The 15,066-nt window shown below is 43.2% G+C and overlaps 1 protein-coding gene across 1 annotated transcript in view; it reads right to left on the bottom strand.

Annotated features, from left to right (window-relative positions):
• TRPM1 (transient receptor potential cation channel subfamily M member 1) overlaps positions 1-15,066 on the bottom strand; it is a 73,524-nt gene that overhangs the window by 17,775 nt on the left and 40,683 nt on the right. The window contains exons 16-21 of the mRNA XM_086364989.1: positions 14,630-14,922; positions 12,856-13,084; positions 7,376-7,495; positions 6,824-6,955; positions 3,889-4,017; positions 685-936 (exon numbers count right to left, since the gene is read on the bottom strand). Of these exons, the coding sequence (XP_086221115.1) occupies positions 685-936; positions 3,889-4,017; positions 6,824-6,955; positions 7,376-7,495; positions 12,856-13,084; positions 14,630-14,922 (1,155 nt within the window). The remainder of the gene's footprint in view (positions 1-684; positions 937-3,888; positions 4,018-6,823; positions 6,956-7,375; positions 7,496-12,855; positions 13,085-14,629; positions 14,923-15,066) is intronic.

Raw genomic sequence — 15,066 nt, 5'->3', positions numbered from 1 at the left:
CAGTCCTAACACTGAGACTATTTTAAGTGATGTAAGGATGGCTCATTCTTAGTTTCATATTTTATAGCCTCTTCTGGATAAATGTTACCATGGATTTGTCTTGACCTCATCACCTGCATTGCCTGTGTCCACTCAATGAAGAATCTGCCTACAATGCAGGAGATGCGGAATGCAGGAGATGCAGATTCAATCCCTGGGTTGAGAAGATACCCTGGAGAAGGAAATGGCCACCCACTCCAGTATTCTTGCCTGGAAAATTCCACAGACAGAGGAGCCTGGTGGGCTACAGTCCATGGTATTTCAGTCAACCAGGACTGAGCACTGAGCAAGTTATAGGTTACTCCAGTCTAGAGTGTGTGATCTGAAAACTGTCTGGAGCTGCGGTGGGGGAGTGACTGGACCCACTTGTTTGTCTCTGGCTTCTACAACATGTTAGGAGATTAACCACTGGGTTATTGACAGAAATATATATACATACAGTAGGCCCTTAACTCTTGTTTGTCAACTGGATTTAATTAAGTGATCAATATGTAGAAGAGCTTAAAGCAAAGAACATTTCCTGTAAGAAACCAATTGCTGGGGAAAGATCAAATGAAACATCACAGAGTCATGCCTGAGGCCTGGCCCCAGGTCCTAACCAACAGCCTCTGTGCTTGCATTTCGTCATGAGCCATCAGCACTAACCATCTTTCCGATCATCATCACGTAGGGTCCCAGGTACTTGTTGACACCAAAGATGTCCAGGACACGGATGTACCAGAAGATGATGTCCACGCAGTAGATCACACGGCCGTAGCCCATGTAAGGCTGCTTCTGGAGGCGAAGGATGGCTCCGATCATGAACATGGAAATGGCCACAAGGTCTGTGATGTTCCAATACTCCTGCAGCCAAACTTTTATTTTCTGGCTTAGTTTACCCGGTTCTGACATGAGGATCTGAAAAGAAATGCCAAACAACGACAAAAACAACAACAAAAAAAGCAGGGAGAGTGGTTTTAGAAGCTTCACCTTAGAATCCTGGGTATGGAGGGCTGGAGCAGCATTCCAGGGGCTTCCCCTGAACCGTAGTGGCTCAGACAGTAAAGAATCTGCCTGCAATGTGGGTGAACTGGGTTCGATCCCTGGGTTGGGAAGATCCCCTGGAGGAGGGCATGGAAATCCGCTCCAGTATTCTTGCCTGGAGAATCCCACAGACAGAAGAGCCTGGTGGGCTACAGTCCATGGGGTCACAAAGAGTCAAACATGACTGAGCACCTAAGCACAGCACAGCAGCATTCCAGGGCATCTGGTCCCCTTTCCTGCTCGAGATTTCTAAGTACTCATCTTCTTAGGCAGATAAAATATCTAGAAAGGGAAATTCCACAAGACTCCTTTGGATTCCTAGTTTCACAAACTCTCAGGAAATGCCTTCTGAGTTATGTCCCTCTGGTCGTAATGAAAGCAGCTGCCTTTTGACCCCTTTTCCAATTCTCTGGACATGTGCCTGTGAGCCCGTGTTCCAGAGTTAGTCCAGGAGGAAAACCCTAGAGCAGAGATAAACCTATGTGGTCCCACAGAGGGGCGTCCACCCACAGGAGATGGAGGGACTGGGATAGAATGGATAACTCAGCCCAGATTCCTTTGTAACTCGGAGATGAGAAGTCAGGGGAAAGCTGAGCTTCATTTTCTCCTGCTTGAGATCTTACCCTTTCAAAGTTACCGCAGCTTAAAAGAACACTTTCTCAGAGGCTTTCCTAGTGGCCCAAAGGGTAAAGAATATGCCTGCAATGCAGGAGACCCAGGTTCAATCCCTCGGTTGGGAAGATCCCCTGGAGAAAGGAATGGCAACCCACTCTAGTATGCTTGCCTGGAGAATTCCATGGACAGGGGAGCCTGGTAGGCTACAGTCCATGGGGTCATAAAGAGTTGGACATGACTGAGTGACTAACACACACACACCTTTGTCAGCAAAGTGATGTCTCTCCTCTAGTAAAACTGAAAATATTTAACAAGCAGCATGCAGGGGCACACACAAAGCAAACATAGGTGCAGCTGCGGTGTGCAGCAGGGTGGGGTCTTTAAAGGTGGCGCCCCTTTAGTTATGGAGTTTCTTGGTAGGTCCTGGGGACTCCAGGGGTGGAATGGGGTGGTGGCTATTCATAAGCCAACTCAGAAGGCATTCACTAATTTAAAAACTCATGTGCTCTGACTTATGCCTGCTGCTCTCTTTCCTATAACTGTGGGTGGGGGGCAAGGACAGTGGGCTCTTTGCAGTAAAGAACAGTGTCTTAGCATAGGGCTGGTGCTCAGTGAGCTCACAGTGGCACTAGAGATGGCACGCAGGCCACTTGGGAAATCCCTGTTGTAGCATGCGCAGAGTTTGAATGAAGCCCAGCCAGAAAAAAAAAGAAGTTGTAACATTTTAGACCTGGCACTTTTCATTTGGGGCTGTCATCAGACTGACAGCATCTAATTAGCTCTCCTGGGAAGAAGTTGCCAGTAATAATTTTTCAGTTCAGTGAAAGGGTCAATACAAAAAAATATATTGCAAAATAAATAATACTGTTTCTCTATCAGTGGGAGAAAGAATACGAAATCTGCTGTGTGTTACCTCAAGTTCATTTCTTCTTGGGTGTATTGTTGCTATTTAGTCGTGCAGTTGTGCCCAACTCCTTGCAACCCCATGGACTGTAGCCTGCCAGGCTCCTCTGTCCATGGAATTTCCCAGGCAAGAATACTGGAGTGGGTTGCCATTTCCTTGGATGTAAGCTTTCCCTTTATAAGCTGATATAATGAGCTGAAACCTGTAGGTGATATTAGAAAGAAAAGGACCTGGCCCACACTTTTTCTGCCACCTGCAAAGGCTGCCCTCTCAGATACATGAGTTTCAAGTCCCCGTGATATGAGTCGTGCATGAACTGGTGTCTGTCCTTTTTCAACACTTAGTTGAAAACCCTGTTTCCTGGGTTTGCAGCAGATGTGCTGGAAGCCTACCCAGAGGTGCTGGAGGCTTCCTCTGGGTGGAGGTGCCCAGCCCCCACCTGCTGCAAGGGCCACTGTTCCCTCCCACCTGCCCCCTTGGGCAATGGGAGCCCTTACCCAGAGGCCCCGCTGGCTGACTCATGTGGGTATGAAACTCAGGTCCCTTTGGTCAAGATGGAACAGACTCTACAGTACTGAATACACTCAGAGTCCCCTGCCAATGAGGCCAGGGACAGATTCCACTGAAGCCACACCTCCCTCAGCCCTGTCCCCTCTCCGGCCTGACCACCCTGCTCCTTCTCCCCTCTCTCCTGAAAGCTCTCCTTTAATAAACCACTTGCACAAGAATCCCCACCTCAGATGGAGGGAGACCCAGCTAGGACAGGGTGGTTCAAAGTCCTAAGTTACAAGAAAAATGTCATCTCCTACATCTCCCTGTCTACGTTCAACTCCCAGAAAATGGAGCCCCAATTTGTACCCAGTTGGAGTCAGGTGTTTATCTCAGGTACCTGGCAGAATTCCTGCTGCTTTTACAGGCCCTCAGACTTGTTTTTATCACTAAACACCATCTACTCTGCTTTGTGTTCTGATTTCCAAGTTCAGTTTCAGTTTGAAACAGAAGGCATATAAATCTGCAAGGGAACAGAATCAACTTGGGATTGTGACACCCAGAAAGAAAACATCCAGGGCACTTGGGATTTACATGACTCATTTTTGCAATAATAAGCAATATCTGAGGACTTCTCTGGTGATCCAGCAGTTAGGACACTGTATTCCCATTGTAGGGGGCACAAGTTCAATCCCTGTTGGGTAACTAAAATCCTGCATGCCTTGTGGCCAAAAAGAATTCAAATAAATAAATAAAGAATCTACATCTGAATTGAAGTCATTGGTGGGTGGGGCTGGGACAGGTCTTCAGAGCATCACCTCGCGAATTTTCTCCAAGGCCAGGCTCAGGATGTAGGAGATGACGATCCACTCCTGGAGGCAAGGCCAGCGCTCCATCCGCACCAGGATGACGTAGTTGAACAGCAGTAGGTACCCCAGGTAGGATATCTGAAAGACAGAGATCGACAGCCCGGAAAAGCTCTGAAACCCTGTTTACAGGGGGACACATCTTCTAAAACAAATTTTCACTTTTAGGTGCACTGACTCTATTAGAGGAAACCTTCCACTCACATCACAGGTGCAGTCAGAGAACCTTGAGGCAGGTTGGGAGGCATTTTGTACTTTAGCATAACATGCACGCTGAAAGTCCATTCTCTAAATGAAAGTATATTTGTTGCTACTGTTAGCTTCATGGGGCTTCCCTTATGGCTCAGCAGTAAAGAATCTGCTTGCCAATGCAAGAGATGCAGGAGACTCATGTTTGATCCCTGGGTCAGGAAGATCTGCTGGAAGAGGAAATGGCAACCCACTCCAGTATTCTTCTGTAGGAAATCCCATGGACAGAGGAGCCTGGTGGGCTACCATCCAAAGGGTTGCAAAGAGTCATACACATACGCATGCACGCACATCAGCTTCATGGGGAAATTATGAAGTTGCACAAAATTATGATAAATAGAGAAACTTTGAGTAGTATACTGGTATGCCTTCTACATTCCTGGAAATTGGAAAATGTTACTGACTCCTCCCTGCATTGCTAATTTCCTTCTTGAATCTTCCTACTGCTTATGGACAGGGGAGTTTCAAAAAGGGGGAGGGTGACGATGGGGAATCTGCCCAGCACACCCAGCGGGTGGTCCTGAGGCCCCTTAATTAGCATCCATTTGTCTGTGGTGTGCTGCACCCACAACAGGGTCCCTATCTTTGAGGCACGTAGAGTTGAGTGATACAGGAGTGAGGTACGAGGTTGAGGAAGGTGATCTGAAGATGAGTGAGGTTGATTCACTCCAAAGATGAAGAATCTTCAGCTTTAGCCCTTACCCCTCTGGTCTAGGCCCCTTCTGAAGTTTTGGTGGTGTGGGTAAGGTGTGTGCTAGCAATTGATCATTTGTGATTCCTAGTCTTTTTTTTTTTTTTTTTTTGATGGCTCCTTCCTGATTGGTTTTTTACCAGGATACAGGCAGCATCCCATTTCTAGTCTTTGCAGGAGGATTAGAGCAAGAGTTCTCAAAGTTGAGTTGCATTGGGAACCCCTTGTACTCAGTCACGTCAGTTATGTTCAACTCTTTACAACCCCATGGACTCTAGCCTTCCAGGCTCCTCTGCCCATGAGATTCTCCAGGAAAAGAATACTGAAGTGGGTTGCCATTTCCTTTTCCAGAGGATCTTCCCAGCCCAGGGATTGAACCTGCGTCTCCTGAGCTGTAAAAGCATGCGACCCCCTCTCCTACATCTGCAGGCTACATTTAGAGGCCCTGGGGAGACACCCAAGGCTTGTCATCCTCCTGGCCCCACCCTCTTTATCCACTTGACCTCAGGTTCTGGGCCTGGGCTCAGAACCACCTGGGCCTCAGCTGGTTCTGACCAGAACAGATGGACAGCTGTGGCTTCAGGTGTGGCTACCAAGAGGTTGGGTGTCCAGGCTCTCACTGGCCTGGGTCCCCATGTAGCCCCGGGGGTGCTGTGCCCCAGAACTCTGCCTCCACCTTCTGCCTACCCACATCCATCGCCCTGTCCATGGCCTCGGACCTGGCTCCTCAGTTTCCATCACCTGCTCACACCCAGTCACTAATGGAACCACTAATGGCCAGGATCTGCCTGAGATGGGCTGTGCCCTGGTACCTGGGACTTCATGAGTAGTCTTGACCCTCCCGAAGACTGCAGTGATTTCGGGAGGCACAGTGTGCCCACCACCCCTGCTAGGACCACCCACAACCAGCCCAGTTTCCTTCAGAACCTTCCAAATTGCTCCAGTCTCTTTGCCCCACTTCTCCTGCCCATCTGCACGTGTAAGACTGGACCATTCTTGCTCCAGGCACAGTGCCCTCCTAGAGTCGTCCAGACAGTGGCCACAGATAGGGCTGGATGAGAGTATGTGGCCACAGTTCAGAGACCTTGATTCGTTCCTCAAATCCAGGATTTCATGCTTTGGATTCAACTCCACTTTGAGTGATCCCATCAGTCTTCTGAAAAATGGCATTTGTGAGCTTGCTGTCTCAACATGAGTCATCTTTGTTCATTGTTGGACTAGAACTGTATTTTCCTAAGTGTGTATTACTATAAGACATTTGAAAAGTCCTTCTTCTTAAGGAAATAGAATATGATTATTTGGCTTTATGAAATGGTATATTTGGTCTAGAATGATCACATTCCTGTATATAAACATTATCCATCTAGGTCCAATTTTAGTTGAAGATCTGACTTAGTCCCACTTCATGTGCATAATTCATTTTAATCCACTGATTTTTTTAACTTTTTATTTTACATTGGAGTGTAGCTGATTAATAATGTTGTGATAGTTTCAGGTAAACATCAAAGGGACTTGGCCATACATATACATGTATCCATGCTCCTCCAAACTCCCCTCCTATCCAGGCTGCCACGTAAAATTGAGCAGAATTTTCCCTGTGCTATATGGTAGGTCTTTTTTGGTTATTCATTTTAAATATAGCAGTGTGTATATGTCCATCCCAAACTCCCTAACTATCCCTTCCCCCGATCCTTCCCCTCTGGTAACCACAAGTCTGTTTTTTAAGTCTGTGGATCTCTTTCTGTTTTGTAAGTAAGGTCATTTGTATCATTTCTTTTTAGATTCTGCATATTAGGGATGTTATACAATTTAATTGAGGATCTTAGTCTCACTTGTATTTGCATAATTCATCTTAATCCATTGATTTTTTTAAGAGGACTTTTTTGAAGAAGAAGAATCATTATTCTTGATTCTCACACATCTAAAACATGCTAAGGGAGGTCTTACTGTGTAAAACCAGAACTTGACGATGGGGGCGTTGTAGAATTCACAGATCTTGGTCCCAATGGGGACACTTCGTTGCTTTTTGTGTTCGTTCTCTTCGTCCCCCTTTCTGGAGCTGGCATCTGCATTCGCATCCTGAAAACAGAGCAGAGCACATGGCAAGCAGGCTGCCAGATGGGAAACTCCCGGGACCCTAGCCCCACAATCAACAGACAGGCACCTTCCCAAATCAAGGATTATAAAAATGTTCTATATTCTTTTTCCTTTGACATATTATTGTGATTTATTAATAATTGAATTTTTCCAATGGCTAATGACAGAAAACAACAAAATTCTGTAAAGCAATTATCCTTCAATAAAAAATAAATTAAAAAAAGAGAAAAGACGTAAAAGATTTGAATAGACATTTCACCAATGAAGGTATAAGGAAAACAAATAAATACATTAACGATGTTCAACCTCAAATGTTCTGTATTCCTTCAGTGTCTAAATTCACGGCAAGAGAAATAGCAACCATTTTGAAGATGAGGGTTGATGGTCGGGGGTATCACTGACCATATTCTCCTCTTCTTTTTCTTTGCCGTCCTCATTTTCCTTGGATGTCTGATAGAAGTCATCATAGGTGCGAAAGTCCAAAAACAAGATGGTTGGGGGGAGAAGAATCCCCATGATAACCTAGGTATGATGAGAAAAGTGGATTTTTAAGCTATGAGAACTCGTGAAATTTTTCCCAGTATAGGTAAAATTTTAAATGATGAGCTTCAGCATTCCTCAGTAAGCTAGCAGCCCTGTCTCTGCTCTGATGGTCTGTGGCTTATTCGGTTTGGTACATGGATAGAACTGCAGACACTGAGAAATGTGAACAACCACACATTGTTCAAGATGAACAGCAAGCAGGATGGTGTGGAATCCTAACTTAAAAAGTGAAGATCTTATATTGAGTTTCAAAGCAGGTAATTTTTTAAAGTAAAATATAGTAAGTAAAAATTAATTAATTAGACCAAAATAGTTTAAATAGAAATAACTTAGATGTAAATGTGAATATATGGGCCAAGAGTTGGAAGATGAATGTGACTCCTGAAAGAAGGATTTGTGAATGTACTTAGTGCCATTGAGCTGTATAGTTAGATAAGGCTAAAATAGTATGTTTTATATTATGTGACTTTTATCACAATAATAAAAAACATTAAAAAACAAAAAAAAACCAAAGGTTTTCTGAAGAAGTAGGAATTCTGCCTCAAGAATGTAATATAGAAATCCTGATCTCTGTATTACAGATTCTGATTTACCAGTCCTCATTCTCAATCATGTGTGTTGATTCTATAAAATAAACAAATTGGTTCTGTTCTTCTGGGAAAATAAGAAAGAAGAACTTAACATGGGCTCAGCCTAGACAGCAAAAGCATCGCCTAACCTATAGATGGAGACCTCTGTCATTTTTTTTTAAAAACACTTTTCCGTTTTTATTTTTTAATTTTTTAGCCATGCTGGGCAGCATGTGGGATTTTAGTTCTCTGGCCAGGGATCGAATCCCCAGCCCCTGTATTGGAATTGTGGAGTTTTGACCACTGGACCACCAGGGAAGTCCCACTCTTGCCATTTTTATCAGTGCTATGCTGTGTGTCTCCAATACTGAGCTGTTTCCAATGTTAAGTCCTAATTTTTTAAAAAAATTTCTCCTCAGCCATCCATTATTAAGAACAACACAAAGGGGCTATTTCGATCATATACTAAAAATTATATTATAAAACACTAATACTTAAAACAGTGTAGTACAGGTATATGAAGAGACCAAACAATGGAGCAGAATGGAAGAATCCAGAAAAAGATTCAAATTCACAAAGGTCATTACTTGTGAGACAAACACCACATCCAATGGGAGGAGTAAAGATGACTATTTAATGCATGGTATTGAGAATCTGTGTGATCATCTATAAAATAATTACTTTGAATCCATATCTCACACAATCACTAGAATAACTTTGTCTAGCTCAATAATTTCATGAAAGAAAATAGGGGAGGGGGATGCATAGAGAGACGATTAAACAACTAAGAATCATCACATGAGAATTCTTTCATAAATGGAGGACAAAGCCTTTCTAATGATGCTCCCGAATCAAAACACAATCAAATCAAAGATCAATAGATTTTGTACTTAAATCACAAACTTCTGCACAGCAAAAACACATCACCACCACAGTAAAAAACAACTCATGGGAAATATATTTGCAGTTCTTGACACAGGCAAAGGACGAATCTTTCTAATTAGAAAAGATCTCCTAGACATCCAGAAGGAAACTTCTAACAACCCAGCAAAAAAATGGGCAAAAGCAGTAAACTTAGGGACATTTGTATTTAGAGCAAATGGGTTCATTTTCACTCATAAGAGATATTCAGGGACTTTTTGGGTGGTCCAGTGGTTTGATCCCTGGTCAGGGAACTAAGATCCCACGTGCAGCGTGGCCAAAAATAAAATAACAATAAAGAAACTGATAGCATCTTTAAAAAAGGCGGGGGCGGGGGGGGGAGACATTCAAAGAAACTATGCAAAGATCTCATTTTTTACCATTAGATTGTAAAAATTCCAGTGTGTGTTCACACACCATATTGGTGGGATTGTGGGAAAACTCTCTGCACAATGGCAGGGGGGGACACTTCCACAGAAGGAAAGGCTATCAAGATCACAAGTCCATATCCCCATGGGGCCAACAGCTCCCCTTCTGAATGTTCACCTAGCAGACATGTGAGGCACAATGTGTGTCCAAAAGCAGCCATGGTGGCCATGAGGGTAGCACCCCCAGGGGTGAGTGACTTGCACTCGAGACTGGCCTGAGCTGTGACAGTCACTGTAAAGGAAAACAGGGGAAGCAGGTAAGAATGTAGGAATGTTCTCTGTCGTAATACAGAAAGAGTTCCCAGAGAAGTGGAAAAAAGGTACATAACAACGATTATGTCAACCTTTGTGAAAAAGAAAAACAGTAAGTATATTTAATTCACCATGAAAAGAAAAGACAGTATTCATATTAGCTTTACATATGGAAATATACCCAAGAAACAAATATCGGTGGTTGCCACTGGGTGGAATAGGCCACATGAGGGACAGGAGTTAGCAGAGAGACTTGTCACATTTTTAAACACTTTTATTTTTATTTTTTTGACGTGCACCATTTTCAAAGTCTTTATTGAATGTGTTACAATATTGCTTTTGTATTATGTTTTGGTTTTTGGGCCCAGAGGCATGTGGAATCTTAGCTCCTTAACCAGGGATGGAACCAGGGATTGAACCCACACTTGAAAGGTGAAGTCTTAACCACTGGACTGCCAGGGAAGTCCCATAAACAGTTTTAATTTTTTAATATGTGCATATGATATGAACAAGTCAAAGAATTAAATTTTAAAAAAAAATCCTGGCTTTACAATAATTACATATTTATGTTGCAAATTAAAAATGCTTTGAAGGAAATTTGATGCTTACAAATATTTATACCTATGGATAGACATTATATCCAAAAAAAAAAGTATTAGATTAAAAAACAAAAAGGAAGAGATTGCAAAACACCCACCAAATCTCAACTTAGTACAGAAAAAGAATATAGACTATCTCATTAATGATATTTTTCCTTTTCAAAACATTTTGTACCTACTGGTTTAAATCAACATATTATTAAAATTAACTTCAGGACTTCCCAGGTGGTCCAGTGGCTAAAAATCCATGCTCCCAATGCAGGAGGCTCAGGTTTTCTCCCTGGTCAGGGAACTAGATTCCACATGCTGCAACTGAAAGGTCCCACATGCCTCAGTGAAGACTGAAGATCCTGCATGCTGAGCTAAGACCCGGTGCTGCCAAATAAACAAATAAGTTTTAAAAGTTAACTTCAGCTGTTTCTTTTTTACTTTTTACAATGTACTTGAAAAACTTTTTATAGCTATTAAAAATCTTTTTGTAATGAGAATATTTAAAGTTTAAATTTAAAGCACATATGTGCTTTATTTCTGTTGGACAGTGCTGCTGAAGACAATACAGTTTAATCTCACTCTTTAAATTCTGGCATGTTTAAAAATTACTTTTTAGTATATATATTCAACTACTTTTTGTTTTTTCAGCTGTGCCAGGTAGCATGTGGGATCTTAGATCCCGACCGGGGATTGAACCAGTGCCCTCTGCATTGGGAACCTAAAGTCTTAACCACTGGACTGCCAGGGAACATATGTACCCTGTTTGTTTATGGGTTGAAGAGCTGGAACATATGGACCTGCAGACTTGATCACAGAGTGGACTTGGGGTGCTCCTCTGCCTTTCTTATCTTCTGCCAGTTGGCAGCTGCATGCTGAGGCTGGACCAGACCTTGGTTGGGTTTTTTTTTTTAAATTTTATTGAAGTATAGTTGATTTACAATATTGGGTTTAATTTTTGCTGTACAACAAATTGACTCTGTTATACATATATTCTTTTTCATATTCTTTTCCGTCATGATTTATTACAGAATATTGAATATAGTCCCCTGAGCTATACAGTGGGACTTTGTTGCTTATACATACTATATAAACTAGTTTGCATCTCCTAATTCCAAACTCCCAATCCTTCCCTCACCCACCAGCCCATCCCCCTTGGCAACCACAAGTCTGTTCTCTATGTCTGTGAGTCTGTTTCTGGTTCATAGATATGTTCAGCATAGAGGTTCTTCAATAAACTAAAAATAAAGTTGCCAAATGATTCAGCAGGCCCACTCCTGGCCATATATCTGAACAAAACTATAATTCAAAAAGATACATGCACCCCAATGTTTGTTCATTGCAGCACTATTAACAATAGCCAGGACATGGAAGCAACATAAATATCCATCAACAAAAAAATGGATAAAGAAGATGTAGTACATATATACAATGGAATACTATTCAGCCATAAAAAAGAATGAAATAATGCCATTTACAGCAACATGAATGAACCTAGAGATTACATGGGCTGCTCTGGTGTCTCATCAGTAAAGAATCTGCCTGCAACACAGGAAACGTGGGTTCTATCCCTGGGTTGGGAAAATCCAATGGTGAAGGAAATGGCCACCTGCTCCAATATTCTTGCCTGGGAAATCCTATGGACAGATAAACCTGGTGAGCTACAGCTACAGCTACAGGGAACTATGCTCAAAAACCTATAATGGAAGAGGACGTAAAAAAGGAATATGCTGCTGCTGCTGCTAAGTCGTTTCAGTGGTGTCCGACTCTGCGACCCCAGAGACGGCAGGCCACCAGGCTCCCCCGTCCCTGGGATTCTCCAGGCAAGAACACTGGAGTGGGCTGCCAAAGTACTTGCTATCATTTTATTATTATTTTTCATTGAAATATAGTTGATTTACAATGTTGTGTTAGTTTCAGGTATACAGCGAAGTGAATCAGTTATATTAGTTTCAGGTATACAATGAAGTGAATCACTTCGTTGTATACCTGAAACTAACATATATATATATATATATAAAAAACTGATTCACTTCACTGTATACCTGAAACTAACATATATATATATATATATATAACTGATTCACTTCGCTGTATACCTGAAACATATATATATATAACTGATTCACTTCGCTGTATACCTGAAACTAACACAACATTGTAAATCAACTATATTTCAATGAAAATAATAATAAAATGATAGCAAGTACTTTCAGAGTCATAAGGCAATCTATAGACACAGAGCTCAGGTGCCTGCCTTAGTGGTGAGTGGATGGCCAGGGGTGCACAACTCGTTAGAGTGGACTCCATGCCCACAAGCTAGTCTTGCTGCAGATTGGGCTCTGGTGTTAGACCACCCGTGTTTAGGTGCTGCCCTTCACCTTACAGCTGGGATCCTAGGTGAGTCCGTTCATCTCAAAGGTTCAGGTTCTCCATCTGTAAGGCAAGGATTGCCACAGGGTCTCCCTCCTGGGGTTGTTCAGAGTCATGGATGAAATAATCCACAGAAAGTGTTTAGCTCAGCCAGGCAGAGTCAGAGCCCACAGGTGTCACTTGACACTACATAGCCACGTCACAGATACCTTCAGGCCAGGGTTCTTCCTCATCCGCAGCCTCCCCATCCACATGTCCGTCAGTAGCATCTGGCTGCAGGTGTGGGCGATGAAGTCCCGGTGTTTGGCTGCCACAGCCAGTTTGAGGCAGGTCGAATTGCTCCAGTTTTTCAGCTCATACGTCAGTAGTTTCATGGCGATCTGCTCATCGTGCTTGTAGGACTGGTCCAGGAGCTCCACAGCCAGCTGGCCAAAGTCTCTGCCGAGATACAGATGGGAGCGGGTGAGGCAATGGCAGCCACACACTTTGTTAGAGAGCCGTGTCCATGGGGACATCACGGAGCCACAGGACACAGAGTCCGTGACTCCCTGTCCTCTCCCAGCAGGGAGCTCCCGGGACGTCCCCAAGGGGACAGCCAGGGGCCAGGGTCCATGCTCAGCCATGTCGGAGGCTGACTTCCAGAGGCCCCATGAGGACAAGTCGGCAGATTAATAAGTCTGGGGAGCCCTGGCTTAGAGAAAGAAGTGTGTCCACGCTTTCATGAGTGTTACCTTCAGGTGCCCCACCGAGTTCTCACAGGGAAGACAGGAGGAGAATCCCCTTATGCTGCCAGCCTGGGGAGGATCCATTCTGAACTATGCCCATAGCACTCTGTTCTTCCTAACAAAGCCTGCCCTGGGGAAAACTAGTTAACCAGAGTTCAACCTATTGATGTTTTATCAGAGCCTGACTGAGCTGAGGGTAGGGAAATACCTAGCTCCAGCCCCCTGTAGCCATCCTATCCAACTGTCCTTGGGAAGATCAAGTCCAGGGGCATAGATTCACTAAGGCTGTACTCCTCTGAATGTGTTTCCTTATGAAAATCAGTTTTGTTGTCTTTGCATTTAAATTGTATTTCCCAGAAAAAGAATCATGGACATAGAGAACACAGCAGTGATTACCAACTGGAACTGAGGAAGGGAGGGGGTGGGTAGTTGAAGTTAGCAGATGTAAGCTTTTTTATATAGGATGGATAAATAACAAGGTCCTACTATATAGCACAGGGAACTATATTCAGTATCCTATGATAAACTATAATAGAAAAGAATATAAAAAAGAATCACATATATATGTATACACTTTCTTGTACAGCAGAAATTAACACAACATTGTAAATCAGCTATATTTCAATAAAGATATACTGTCTAAAATTGTTTTTCCACAAATATCATATATTAATGCATATATGTGGAATCTAGAAAAATGGTATAGTTGATCTCATTTGCAAAGTAGAAATAGAGATACAGATATAGAGAAAAAATGTATGGATGCCAAGGAGGAAGGGAGGGTGAGATGAATCAGGAGATTGGGATTGACATATATACACAAATAGGTATAAAATAGATAACTAATGAGAACCTACTGTACAGCACAGGGAACTCTACTCAGTGCTCTATGGTGACCTGAATGGGAAGTAAATCCAAAAAAGAGGGGATACACGTATAAGTGTAACTGATTCTCTTTGCTATAAAGCAGAAAGTAACACGACATTGTGAAGCAATTATACTCCCATAAAAATTAATTAATGAAAAATTGCATTTCCATAGTTTGCACAAGAAGACAGTCAACAAAAACAATGACAGTCCAGAAATGCCTCAGAAAGACAGAAGGAAATATATTGACACAATGGACAAAGCAGAGATGAATAAGCTTTAAATGTGATGATACTTAAGTGAGAACCACATTTGCCACCCTTCCTGGAAAAGGGGTGGTTCTCAGGACAACCAGGTCTCCCTGAGCTCTACATTCCCTCCAGACACTCACTTTGAGTTGTTGTCCAGGTCCTGGGAGATGTCGTCCACCAGCTCACTCTCGGAGGACTCATGGGCCATGGACTTGTAGAGCTTGCATGCCACCAGGGCCTTGGCCATGCTCTCCTCCCCCCGCTGCCAGAGGAAGACCGCCATCTTTTGGCGTTTCATCAGCACAGCCCACACCATCAGCTCGTGGAAGGGGTACTGGAATCGACTCACGGCCGGGTCGTCCACATCAATGTCCAACTCCTCCTCCTTTTTCTTTTTCTTCTTTTTCTTCCCTTTGGCTGGCGGCTCGTCATCCTGAGGGGAGATAAACACCCTTACCGTGGTCCTGCCAGTAAAGGGTTTCAGGACCAACTGGAAGAAGGGAAACCTCGCTGTCTGCAGGAACAGAGAGACTTCTTAAGTACATCTATGTATCCACCCATCTTATGAATTCTTTTG

The sequence above is a fragment of the Bos grunniens genome, chromosome 21 (assembly GCF_055505025.1).
Source record: "Bos grunniens cultivar Pamir isolate PY7600 chromosome 21, Bosgru_T2T1.0, whole genome shotgun sequence".
NCBI classification, from domain to species: domain Eukaryota; kingdom Metazoa; phylum Chordata; class Mammalia; order Artiodactyla; family Bovidae; genus Bos; species Bos grunniens.
Note: the sequence above shows the minus strand (reverse complement) of the source record. Positions and strands in the feature narration are given on the sequence as shown.